Below are 13556 nucleotides of genomic sequence, written 5' to 3'. Positions count from 1 at the left end.
TGGTGGACGGGCTGGAGCGCGCCGCGCACCGCGCTCTTACGCTCCGCATCCGCTCGCCCTATCTCACTGACTTTGACCGGCACTACCTGGCGCTGCGCCCCCACAACAACTCCAGGAACCCCTGGTTCCAGGTGAGGCGCCAGCTGTCTCCGATAAAGATCACGCGACAACGAAACCTCCGTCACAACTCCCTCTCTTGCTTTTTTACAGGAATTCTGGGAACAGAAGTTCAACTGTTCGCTAGCTCAAATCGCTCCGGTGGGAACACGGCGGTGCACAGGTTTTGTCTGTCTTGTGGTGTCTATCTAGCTACACTAGACTAAGTAGTCTCTGAGGGGTGAGCCAACAGACACGAGGCGAATCCTACAGGTTTGGAGTCGCTGGCGGCTAACTACACGCAAGAGCCCAAGCTGGCGCTGGTGGTGCGCGGGGTGTACGCTCTGGCGCACGCGCTCGACGCCATGCGGCGCGCCCAGTGCGGCGCTGGCGAGAGCGCGGCTCTGTGCGCCACCATGCTGCCATTCAACGTGTCGCTGTATCGGCAGCACTTGGCGCGCGTGCGCTTTCGCGCTCCTGATGGAGGACTGGTCGCCTTCGACGACAACGGCGACCCGCCACCAGAGTGAGTGTCTTCCCAGCGGCCCGCAATCCTCCAATATTGTAGATCGTCGTAACCCGAGCTGTGTGTGCAGACTGAGCGAGTACGACGTTATGAGCTTCGAACGCAGCGCAGGAGTGTGGCATTACGCTCGCGTAGGGCGGTGGCGTCGCGGCGTGCTGCGCATGCACGGGGGCCTTGCTGCCGCGCATAGGTGAGTTAAGTAACAGTTTCTAATCTAGCACCTTATGAAAAGGGAGTCAGTCTGAGGGTGCGGCTGCTGCAGGCGCTCGCGCGGCGTGGAGGCGGCGTGCTCGGCGCCGTGCGGAGCGGGGCAGTGGGCGCGCGCTGGCGAGGGCCGCGCGCGCTGCTGCTGGACGTGCGTCACGTGCGCGCCGCTCGCCGTCACCGCGCCGCCGCCGCGCCCTGGCTGCCGGCTCTGTCTGCCCGGACACCGCCCAAACCTGGAGCGCAAGGGTCTAAACAGTCTTAACTAAAGATTCATATTTACGTCTGTTGGTCTTAAATTTTTAATCTTATTGATACGTATTCATTGTCCTCAGCGTGCCTACCTTCGGTCGTAGAATGGGGCGGTAGCGGGCGAGGTCCGCGGTCGGTTGCCGCCGGCGCTGGCGGTGCGGGGCTCATAAGCGTGCTCGTGTGCGCGTGCACCTTTTGGCGTAACCGCTCTACGCCCGTGGTGAAGTCCGCTTCGCGTGAGCTGTGTGCGTTGCTGCTATGTGCGGCGGCTTTGTGTCACAGCGCGGCTCTAGCTTCAGTAGCGCGACCGTCGAGCTTGCCATGCGCGCTCGTGCGGCTCGCAGCGCCGGCCCTGGGCGGCGTGTACGCCGCGGTGCTGGCGCGCACGGTGCGGGTGGCGCGCCTGGTGTCGGCCTGCGAGCGCCGCCCGGCAGCCCGCCCGCGCCTTCTGTCATCGCGAGCGCAGGTGTGGACGTGGCTAGCGCTGAGTACGCCAGGCGTGGCGGTGGCTACGTGGAGCGCACTGCGCTGGGCGCCGACGCCGCGCTTGCTGCACCCGGGGCGCGCACGCTCCGTCCTCGCGTGTGGCGGCGAGCACGCGCCCGCTCAGGTAGCACCGCTGGTGCCCGCTCTACTGCTATTGGCCACTTGTGTGGTACTGGCCATTCGCACGCGTCGGCTGCCGCACAACTTTAATGAGACGCGGTTCGTAGGCGCAGCGGCGTATGCGACTTGCGTCATTTGGGTAGCGTTCTTCCCGCTGTACGCCGCGAGCGCCGCCCGCACCGCCACGCTGTGCGCGTGCGTGTCGCTGTCGGCGGGCGCGTGCGTGGCGCTTTCGCTGGGCCCACGCGTGTGGGTGTGCCTGTGCCGGCCGGCGCGCAACACGCGCGCTCACTTCCTTACGGCCACTTCAATCCGCTGCCACATGGGCGGGTACCGCGCGGGAGGCGGGGGCGCAGCGCCGCCCGCTCGGCGCGATGCCGGCTCGCAGACGCCGGGGGCGCGGCGCTGCTCGGCGGCGGGCACGTGCGCGCGCGTGGTGCGGACGTCGCGCTCCGACTCCGCCGACGTTCTCATCGTGCTGCTGCAACACCAGCACGCGCTCCCTGACGCGTTGCCCGTTGCCGACTCTCCATGAGACAACCGTTTCACTTTATTATATTTGATTATTTTTAATTGTCTCCTGCACGGCAGTCGTAATTATATTACACATATTACAAACCTTTAAGTACCGAGTCCCGATAGGGTGGGTAGTAGATGGCGTTGTGTGAAAGGAAAAAAACGTCCTAGAGCATTTGTCGCAGTACGCTATTAGAAACGGGACAGTTTGACAGTATAGAGTTATGAATATACATACTCATAGTTGAAGTCGCAGCTCCGTCGCGTTGTTTTAATGCGCCATGTTCCGAAAATAGCGTCGAATTTGGGACGTTTGCCGGCGCGTGGTCAGTGCGAGTCGCGCGAGCGCCGGGCGCACGTGCGCAACTTGTGAAGCTGTCTAGTGTACACACCGTGCCATGAGCGGGGCGCTGCTGCTGCTGGTGGCCGCGGCCGCCGTCAGCGCGCAAGATCTCGTCATCGGTAAGCCCACAATGCAGTCCTCGGCTACACAAGCTATATTTTGCGCCAACGTGAACGGCAAATACCTGATATAGTATACTTTACAAAAATTAAGGATTAAAATGTTTGCATTGTGTGTGTTGTTTACATTTTAGGTAAATTACAACTATGTAGCATACACTTAGTATATCCGTAAGTTTTTAAATTCCTTAGGCAGTTACTGCCGTCTAATTGGATTGTCATAAAGTGGAGCATGTACTGAGTCAGGCGTGGTGGAGCAGCCGGCGCGCGCGCTGCAGCTGGCGGCGGCGGTGGACGCGGCGCTGGAAGAGGTGGGCGCGGCCGCGGTGGCGCCGCTGGAGCCGGCCGAGCCGCTGGCGCCGCCGGGCGCCGTGTGCGCCGCGCGCTACGCCACGGCGGCCGTGTGCGGCGGCGACGCCCGCTCCGCGCGGCTGGCGGCGGCCGGCGCGGCGCGCGCGGCCCTGCCGCTACTGCTGGTGGACCACGCGCCCGCCGACGCCACCTGGGAGGCCATTGAGCTATACCCGCATCCTGAAGTGCTGGCCCAGGTTATCGCCCAGATATTTTACGCTGAAAATATGTATTTGCCTTGAACAAATTATTTTATTAGAGCATTATATTCTGTAGGTCTGAATATGTAAATGTTACAGGCGTGTGCAGAACTGTGCGAGGCGAAGGGCTGGGAGCGGGCCGTGCTGCTGCATGAGGGCAGTGCCAGCGGCGCCGCGCTGCTCACCGCCGGCGACCGCCCGCTGGCGCTGCTGGCGCGCCAGCTGCCGCCCAGCCAGGACGATGCGCTGCTCAGGTTAGTGACCTTCAGTATTTTTATTCATTATTTATAAAGTACTGTACTTTATATATTTGTAAAGTAAGTATAACTGTAGCTAGAATATTCACAACGTTGCACTTAAAATGTACCTAGCATTTTCAATCAGACAAATTCGACAATCTAAATAAACGCGTGATTATCATTTACAGAAATTTATTACTGGTGCTGAAAAAGTCTGGTTTGACGAACTTCATTGTTTGGTGCAACGCAGAGTGTTCTGTGCGAGTGTTGGACGCAGCGCAGCGCGTGGGCCTGCTGGGCGAGAGGCACTCGTACATCATGCTGTCGCTGGACCTGCACACGCAGCCGCTCGAGAACTACAGCCACGGCGGCGCCAACGTGACCGGCTTGCGGCTGTTCGACCCGGAGTCCGAGGAGGTGGTGCTCGTGATGCAGCAGTGGCGGCGCATGTACGCGGCGCGGCTGCGGGGCGCGGGCGGCGGGGACGAGGACGAGCCGCTCGAGGCGGCGGAGACAGCGCGCGCGCCGCCCACCGCGCTGCTGCTGGCGCATCTGGGCACGCAGCTGGCGGCCGAGGCCTGGAGGCGTCTGGAGCTGCCTGCCGCCGCGCCGGCCAACTGCGACGAGGGCGCGGGGGCCTTCCATGCTGACACCTTGCTGAACTACCTGCGCTCGGTGACCTTATTTTGGCTAATAATCCTGTTGCTAATTCAAATCTGTCCTGTTTACATCGTACTGGTAATTGCAATTTCCAGCATGATGTGGAATTGAATTGAGTGTAACGGATCTAGTGTTGTGCAGGAGGAGTGGAACAGCGAGGACGGTGTGGGGCGGCTGCTGGGCGGCGCGGTGACGTGGGAGCCTGACGGCGGGCGGCGCGAGGTGCAGCTGGAGGTGGTGGAGCTGGCGCGCGGCGGGCGGCTGGAGCGCGCCGGGCTGTGGGCGCCGCGCGCGGGCCTGAGCTGGACGCGCCGCGCCGCGCCCGCCGCCGCGCCGCCACCGGACTCCATGACCAACCGCACCTTCACCGTGCTCATAGCGCAGGTCCTCACACCTCCTATTGCTTGCTTAGCTCTGGAATCTCTCAATCTATAAACCTACATGTCTGAACGACCACGGTTCCTGTCTAATTTCAGAACAAGCCGTATGTCATGATGCAGGAATCTATGGACCGACTGTCAGGCAACGATCGCTACGAAGGTTTGGATTATTTCATACATATAACTTGCGAATCGCTGGAGAGCAGAGTTGTACGACATGACGTCAGAGTGATGCTGGTGGACAGAGGGCCTATGAGCTCCTGTCGTATGCAACTACGATCAGGTCGCATGTTCATTAAGTACACGGTAATAAACTAATTTCCCTACAAATACCCTACTCAGCAATTTGCAACGTATATAAAATCAGTTAACTAAATTCATAGGGAACATCGGATATGCATTGGACATCCCTATGTTTTGTATAAACACTCTTAAAAAATAAAGCGGTTTCGCGTTTATTAATTTTTTAGTTATCCATACGCAAGTTTATTTGTCACCCCCCAACAAATTAATTACCGTAATAAGCGTTGCTTAATGTTGATGTTTTTTTAAGAATTCGTTTTTATAACAACAGAAATACATTATCTGTGGGGTTTCATTCCTATCCTTTGGTAATAGAACCCTAAAATGAGCTAGCGTCGTAAAGTGGCGCACTAGTGCGCTGTGGGGAGAGCAAGACTGACGCGAAGCCTGACTGCCACCAGGATTCTGCATCGAGCTGATTGACCGGCTGGCCAAACTGCTGCAGTTCAACTACACGTTCGTGGAGCAGGAGGACGGCGTGTACGGCAACCTAGACCTGAAGACGGGCAAGTGGAACGGCATGCTGGGCCGCCTCATGGAGGACGAGGTGCGTGCGCCGCGGTGGCGGCGGCGGTGACGGCGGTGGCGGTCGCGACACTTGACCCAGTGCGGTTTGTGTGCAGGGCATCGACTTCGCGATCACGGACCTCACCATCACGGCAGAGCGCGAGCGCGCCGTAGACTTCACCACGCCCTTCATGAACCTCGGCATCAGCATCTTGTTCCGCACGCCCAAGCAACCCGAGCCGAAGCTCTTCGCATTTCTGCTGCCCTTCTCCAATGGAGTGAGCTGTGAATCCATTACGATTAATCTACTCAAATGAATGACTAAAAACTGTTTATAATATTGAGCATGAAGAGGCATATTATACAAGGTTCGCGCACGTGTCGACCAGGTGTGGCTGTGCCTGGGCTTTGCGTACCTGGGCACGTCGCTGTTGCTGTACGTGGTGGGGCGACTGTGCCACGAGGAGTGGCAGAACCCCTACCCCTGCATCGACGACCCGCCCGCGCTGGAGAACCAGTTCACACTGGCTAACGCGCTCTGGTTCAACCTCGGCGCGGTGCTGCTGCAAGGCTCCGAGATTGCTCCCGTGTCAGTATGATCAACACGCATTTACTTCGTATTGCTCTTCGCTCTATTATTGGCCAGTCAGCTCTTCTATAACCTATTTTTATTGTTGTATTGCCGGCCTCGGCCACGGCAGCAGTGGTCGCGCGATATCGAATCCTCGTCGCTCCTACTTGATTGTTTGTGCGCAGGGCGTACAGCACGCGCGCCGTGGCCAGCGTGTGGTGGGTGTTCGCGCTGGTCATCACCAGCTCGTACACGGCTAACCTGGCCACGCTGCTGGCCAAGAAGTCCTCGGACCAGGTCATTAGCTCCGTGCAGGACCTGGCTGACAACCAGGTCGGCATCGAGTACGGCGCCAAGGCCGGAGGCTCCACCTACACCTTTTTTGAGGTACGGATCTGTTCTTTACAAAATACGTATTTATCCTCCGCCATGTTTTATAAGTTATTTATTCAGTCTTAAAAAGCCAAGAGTTTAGGTGCTAGGTATTTTAACATTTGAGCAAATCTAATGTTGAAAATATTGAATACTGAGTGATTGTAACTATCAGGGTTACACTCAGGGTTATACTGCGTGTGTGTTGCAGCACTCGCAGGACGAGCTGTACCAGCGCATGTTCGAGCACATGAAGACGCAGAAGATGCCGGCCAGCAACCCCGATGGCATCGCTAAGTTAAACTCTTTCTTATGTGCTTCTTATAGCTGAGCTCACAACTGCTTGAAACGCCTCAAATATCCGCGAAAGTCAGGTTCTAAACTGTTATTATAATTTCAGAGTGAAGAGTGAGAACTATGCGTTCCTCATGGAGTCCACAACCATCGATTATGAGACGGAGCGTAACTGTGACGTCACCAAGGTGAGTAGCTACACCACACACACGAAGTAGAGTCGCGCACATACACCGTACACACACACTTAGTGACCCGAGCCGGGCGTTCCGCAGGTGGGGTCGCTGCTCGACAGCAAGGGCTATGGGATTGCCATGAAGAAAGGTCTGTCTTTTTTCATAAATAATAACTTCTTTATAATAAAGCATTTTTAGACTAGACTGGAGTCTCGTGACTCGGCGTTGCTTTCTGCAGATTCCCAGTTCCGGCAAGCGCTGAACTTGGGTCTGCTGAACCTACAGGAGGCGGGCGCGCTGCGCGACATGCAGCAGACGTGGTGGAAGGAGAAGCACGGCGGAGGAGCCTGCAAGGTCTGTGTCTGTACAGTCACACTGCTCTGCAAATTCAATGACTAGATACTACCTGGATGACTTCTGCAGCCGGAAGAGGATCACGAGAGTGAGGAGCTGTCGATGAGAAACTTCCTGGGCTTGTGGCTGGTGCTGGTGGTGGGCAGCGCGCTGGGCATCGTGCTGTCGTGCTGCGACCTGGCGTGGACGGCGGCCAAGCGCGCGCGCGCCCAGCACGAGAGCTTCTTCTCGCGCTACTGGGCCGAGTTGCGGTTTGTTTTCCGCTTCGAGCAGTCGACGAAACCACTACAGGTACCGATTCAATACTTAACTAGATATGTAACTTGCCTTGAAGTTACCTTTTCAGGATCGTAATGTTTTATTTATTACAAAACCAGGTGCACTAACTGGTGGTAAATACATAATTTAACCACAGTTGGAAGAGTTACAATGAGCTTATTACAAAATATGTATCAGGGCCCCTTGAGCGGATCGTCGAGCGAGTCTTCGAAGTCAGCCGAGTCGGAGCCATCAGCGCGGACGGCGCAGTCGGCGCGGTCGGGGAGCGCGGCCGGGTCGGCCGGGGGCGCGGGGGGCGCGGGGGGCGCGGCGGGCGCCGGGCTGGCGGAGCGCGGCGGGGCGCGGCGGCGGCGCTCGTCCATGCACGCGGCCAGCCTGCGGCTCGCGCGCCACACCAACCGGGACTCCAGCTCGCCGCGCCGCTAGCTGCGCCCCCAGCACACCGCTTCAGCTAGTATGCTATGTCAATCATCGGGCTAGTAGCTGCTCTTTGTGAAATAAACGAGTCACACTACTTTTTAGTTTAATTTGACGCATTCGATATTTCCCGAAACTAATAAATACAAGCAAATCAATTCTAGTAGGTAACGCATGGAACAATTAGTTACAGTAACTACTAACGTTGAGATTATTCTAAGCGCATCCAGTATGCTCCACTCTTATATATTATATTATTACTATTATATATATAAGGTAATTTACATGAAATTAATCGTTGTAAAGCTTATCCTATAAAGCAGACGAGCTCGTTGCCGGCAATTACTCTGTTTGTAATATTTATTGTACTGACCATTCGTTTCAGTTTCAACGTTTGGTGAAACATATCTGCAACTGTATCTGGTCCTGAATATAAGCTTGTGGGTTTCTAGCTTGTTTCATATTCCCACTTTATAAGTCTAGGTCGTGTTATCACTTTGCTCTCACGTGACAGTTGTAATGTGCACTTGGTTCGAGGGTTGTTGGGCGTAAATCCAACAAATAAATAGTAAAACCTTGGTTGGTAAAAATATGGTATATTGGGTAAAAATGGTAATGCTTAATGGTATGAGCAAACGCGGCTTGGTTGATGACCGATCGTTAACTAACTTTATAACAACGCTAATATTAAAACTAAATATTCGGGTCAGTGTATAACTGCTGACTGCGCGCGCGATTGACATCAATAAACCTGTACTTTGTACATATTCCCGGGGGACTGGATGATGAGGGTGCATGGTGATACAAGGTGATAAAACAATAATATGGTGCAATAAACAAGATGATTGTAACATAAAACTTAAAAAATAAATTTATTACCGTCTCTATTCCACTACACCAAAACTGAATGAGTTTGGGTGTTTCACTTTATTCACTCGGGCATATAAATGGTTCGTCGCACTCGTACTAGGATGGTTATTCACGCTATTGTATTCATCACTAACACTAAAACACGGATTATTTTCACTATGATACTGGTGGTCAGCTATATGGCGTGTTCTCGGTTGCGGTTGGGGCGGTGGCAGCGCTTCTGCGCGCGGCTGTACTCGTGCGCGGATCCTCCGCACTCCGTACGCCAAACATGTTAATAGAATAGCTCCAGCAAGTACATAAATCGCGATGTAGTGGTGAACATCGTGGTAGTTGAAAGATTCTTCATCTTCTAGATTTGGTTTGGTGTTATTCTTTACTTGATCGATTTTATCACCGATCGTTTTTAATTCCCAACGAATGTCTGCGTGGTCAGTCTCATTTGATTTCCACTTACGCAGATTAAACCCACCGGCATTAAATAATTCGATTAGTTGACCCTTAATCTTTTTTGCAGATTCGAGATTGTGCTGACCATGCAAAACGTCATCCATGTACAGATTATTTTCCAGAACCTTCGCTGCTTCTGTCTTATCTTTATCTAACTGCTTCATAGTCATCAGTGCTAAAAATGGTGCCGCTTTGGTTCCATAGGTAACAGTGGTTAATTGGTATTGACTTAAAGGATTGTTCGGAGAGTCTCTCCATATGATTTTCTGGTACTGCTGGTCCTCTTCATTCAAATTAATCTGCCGAAACATCTTCTCAGCATCTGCTACATAACCTACTTTGTACTGTCTCCATTTTATAATAACAGATAATAAGTCTAGTTGCAAGTTCGGTCCGCTGTACATGAGGTCATTTACACTATGTCCAGTAGATGTTTTCGCTGACCCGTTGAATACAACTCGTATTGCAGACGTTGTTGATTCGCTGCGTATTACACAGTGGTGTGGTAAAAAGTACTCTATTGGTTGGTTATTATGACTTAATTTCATGTGACCAAGGTTAAAATATTCGTTCATGAATTGCTTGTAATCAGCTGCTATTTGGCTATTTTTTCCAAATTTTCTTTCTAATTGGTGAAATTGAGCTATAGCCTTTGACTTAGATTCCCCCAATAGTTCCTTTACTTCCGGTTTCATTGGCAATCTTACGACATAACGGCCGTCTGGTTGACGTTTGGTTTCCGTTTGATACTGTTGTATGCAGTATAAATCTTCTCTAGACTGGTTATCCGGTTGTTCTGTCAAATCTTCTATTTCCCAAAACCTTTTTATATCGTCACAGTTGTTCAAAACCACGTTACAGTAGTACGATCTCACGTTACCACATAAGATCCATCCTAATTGCGTCTGTTGTGCGATGGGTAGTGACTGATCTTCCTTTATAATGCCGTGTAGGATAATTTCAGAATACACCTCTGCACCCAGTAATAGGTCGACAGGGCGGCTTTGGTTGAATTCAGGGTCTGCGAATTGTATATTTTCGAGGAACTGCCAGGATGGTTTGGTGAAAGATTGGTTTGGTAGCTTATTGATAAGGGTTTTCATTATTAATACATCAATATTCATAGTAAACTCATTATGTTTTGATGCTATGGTAATTGTCATTACTCCTTTACAGTTACTTTCTTTCGCTCCAATACCGAAGATGGAACCTTTGCACCTTCGGCGATGAATTCCAAGTTGTTGTGCTGCATTTTCCGAAATAATGGAGGTTTGAGACCCTTGGTCAATAAGGGCTCTCATAGTTTTGTAGGTCCCGTCAACTCCCAAAACATTAACTTGAGCTGTAGCTAATAGAATGTCTGTCATTGGCTCGTTGTCTTTTGACACGTGTGACACACATTTTGGTTGGTTGTACTTATTAGTATAAGTCTGGTTGGTAACAGGGTTAGTGATTACGTAGGCATTGTGCAACAGCGAATTATGCTTTTCGTGGCAATGACGATATGTTTTTTGCGACGTACACTCTTTGCCGTTATGGTTAATTAAGCAAGTTTTACAAATGTTATTTTGCGCAATAAGTTTCCGTTTTTCTTGGTTATTTAGTTCACGGAATTTATTGCAAATAAACAGTGCATGATTTTCGTCACAAATTAAACATTTTTGGTATGGTTTAATAGCAGAATGGTTAATAAATGGTTTGCATTCATCATGTCTATTAGCATTATTGAATCCTGAATCTTTTGGGTTTTTCCGTTGAGTACTGGTGCTAAAATTTTGGTTAGAATGTTTTTGTTGGTTATTGAATGGTTGCGTATTCTTGATTGTCTCAGTTTTGCGACGAACTGTCTCTAAAGCAATAAATTTTCCTTCAAGATAAGCTAGAAAATCTTGCAGATGTGGCAGGGCTCGAGGATCCGGCAATGAGTCAATATAATCTGTATACGTTTCAGCGTCCATTTTCTGCGATACAAGGTATACGATTATCGGGTCCCACGTAGATATGTCTATGCCTAGATTTTTTAATGCGTTGAGGCATTCATTAGTGGTGTCATGAAGCTTTTTTATACTAGAAGCTGTTTGATGGTGCATTAGTGGCAAAGACATGAGAACATTCATGTGTGTATTAAAAATTAGTTTTTTATTATTGTATCTTTGATTTAAGATGTCCCAACAGGTCTGGTAATTGTCGGAGCTTACACGAAGATGTAGTATTAGTTTTTCAGCTTCTCCACGTAGTTTCATTTTTAAAAAATTTTTGGGCCGGAGAAATTGAATTATTATTGTGGATAGATTCAATGAACAAGTCTTTGAAAGAAATCCATTGTTGGTAATTTCCGTTGAAAATTGGTATATCTATTTTTGGTGTAGAATTATCTCTGTGCTTAACGTCCCACATTCTTTGGTTAATAGATTTTTTAATTTCACAATATTCACTCTCATACTTGTTAAACAGATCTTCATAGTTACTGTTTTCTCCCTGTAAGTTACTGTCGATTTCCCAATGTAAAGAATCAATTGCTGCCCATCGTGATTCAATAGTCTTCAATACATCTTTAAACTCCCATTTTTCAGACAAAACATTCAGATTAATCTGAGAAATAGTTCGAGCAAATGCTTTGAAGTTACTCTGCTGTTTTCTCATCATTTCCTCGACATTATTTGTTTTCTCGACGTCATGGAAAACGAATCGTGGTAGTGGTAAAACTTTTTTCGGTACTGTTCCGGAACTTGGAAAACCGTGATCTGATGTGCTAGGCAATGGAGCGGTTGTTGAATGCGATGATGGCGTTAGTGGTTGGTTCTTTGGTGATGGAGACCGAGTAGAAGTTTCTTCAATGACTTTTAAAAAATGTCTCTTAACGTCGTCATAAAATGCTTTAGTTTTATTGTACGAATCGTCACCGAAGTACTCATTATCTTCAGTTTCGTCACATAAATTCACTAAATTGTCATGGTTATGCGAGAATTCCCTCCAGTAGGCCTCTAAAGATTGTAAACGACGTTTAATAGCTTCCGATGTTTTCCGCTCTTTACCTTCTTTTTTAAAGTTAATATACAGTATTTTCATATTTTCCATGATCTCCCTCTGTACCGCAAATAAATCGGCAATGGTAGTCATTCTGGTAAGTAATAAAATGGAAAGATCTTACTTGATATCTCCTGGTTGGTGGTGAATTGTGGTGGGTGGTGACTCGAAGAAGTCTGATGTTTCAGTCTAGCTTACGACGATATCACTTGGTTGGTAATGGTTGGTACGATATGATGTCTTAGGGCTGGTTATAGAAAGGTAGTTGCTAACACGTCACGTACAATGTCCACAACGCGATAGGTCCCACCTTTCCGGAGGCTCGAAGGACCAATTTGTTGGGCGTAAATCCAACAAATAAATAGTAAAACCTTGGTTGGTAAAAATATGGTATATTGGGTAAAAATAGTAATGCTTAATGGTATGAGCAAACGCGGCTTGGTTGATGACCGATCGGTAACTAACTTTATAACAACGCTAATATTAAAACTAAATATTCGGGTCAGTGTATAACTGCTGACTGCGCGCGCGATTGACATCAATAAACCTGTACTTTGTACAAGGGTAGCTGACATATTTATAGAGTTTTATTCAACTTTCTGCGTTCGCTGCTTGGTGCAATGCATACTTTGCTATAAACTAATTCCTAACATATTTACTGAAATATTATAAATGCATCATCTTTATTATGATACTAAAGTACCAAGAGCGTAGTTCTTGTGAAGATTAAATACGTAGATACGTAGACTTTTATAAAGGCATACATTGATGGTGGCGGGCGGGTGAATTTATGTTTTTGACATAAACAAAACACATTCGCCCGGTGCACTAAAACCTTGTAATATACAACTCGCTCAACTACTATTACACCTCAAGTACAGTAAGAGTTTTCAGTCAAATGAGGGTGAATCGACTACTGAGCCCAACTACCTTGGTTTGTTGCAATTACTCGTCAACCGTGTAGAACTAATAATGCACGCGACTCATATATTTGTGAAATCTTACTGAAGAGGTCGTTCTTTAAAAAAGATAGAAAATATATTAGTATTCATATCGTTGAATTTTTTCGAAGCCAGTCGAGACAGTGCATCTGCTGCCACAATCTCTCGTCCCTCAACGATTTTCTTCAAAAACGTTGTATTAGTAAACCAACGGTTTTTTATATTATACATATTTGATGTTATACGTTTAACAGATCTGCCTGTAAAAATAAGGATGGGAATTAACGAACCGGGCGTGACATGATCCTGTTTTCTTCAAAATTTATGTATGGGAGTTCGCCATTTCCTTTAACGTCTTTTTACATAAATAATCCAACTATCTTAAAAACTGAAACATCAGAAACTAGACTAGACTACTACTTTCAGACAGACCGATAGATATTGAGATTAATTTCGATAGTATTTAACGCAGAAGACAAGTGTTCCAGTCGTCTACTGGTTCA

At 49.3% G+C, this 13556-nt stretch overlaps 2 protein-coding genes across 2 annotated transcripts; one reads left to right on the top strand and one right to left on the bottom strand.

Annotated features, from left to right (window-relative positions):
- Positions 1-3060: 3060 nt before the first annotated feature.
- Positions 3061-7774, top strand: LOC113500192 (probable glutamate receptor; the record flags this gene model as incomplete). Its single annotated transcript, XM_026880903.1, has 15 exons — positions 3061-3210; positions 3313-3467; positions 3641-4127; positions 4254-4496; positions 4589-4652; positions 5197-5342; positions 5419-5580; positions 5692-5891; positions 6059-6260; positions 6457-6542; positions 6646-6727; positions 6815-6863; positions 6954-7069; positions 7139-7360; positions 7526-7774. Coding segments are annotated over 15 exons (2613 nt in total), but the record flags the coding sequence as incomplete, so codon positions are not given.
- Positions 7775-8649: 875 nt separating this feature from the next.
- Positions 8650-10452, bottom strand: LOC113500191. The gene has a single exon (XM_026880901.1). The coding sequence runs from the start codon at positions 10450-10452 to the stop codon at positions 8650-8652; it is 1803 nt and encodes a 600-aa protein (XP_026736702.1).
- Positions 10453-13556: the final 3104 nt, after the last annotated feature.

The sequence above is a fragment of the Trichoplusia ni genome, chromosome 13 (assembly GCF_003590095.1).
Source record: "Trichoplusia ni isolate ovarian cell line Hi5 chromosome 13, tn1, whole genome shotgun sequence".
NCBI classification, from domain to species: domain Eukaryota; kingdom Metazoa; phylum Arthropoda; class Insecta; order Lepidoptera; family Noctuidae; genus Trichoplusia; species Trichoplusia ni.
This window is presented reverse-complemented; position numbering and strand designations above follow the sequence as displayed.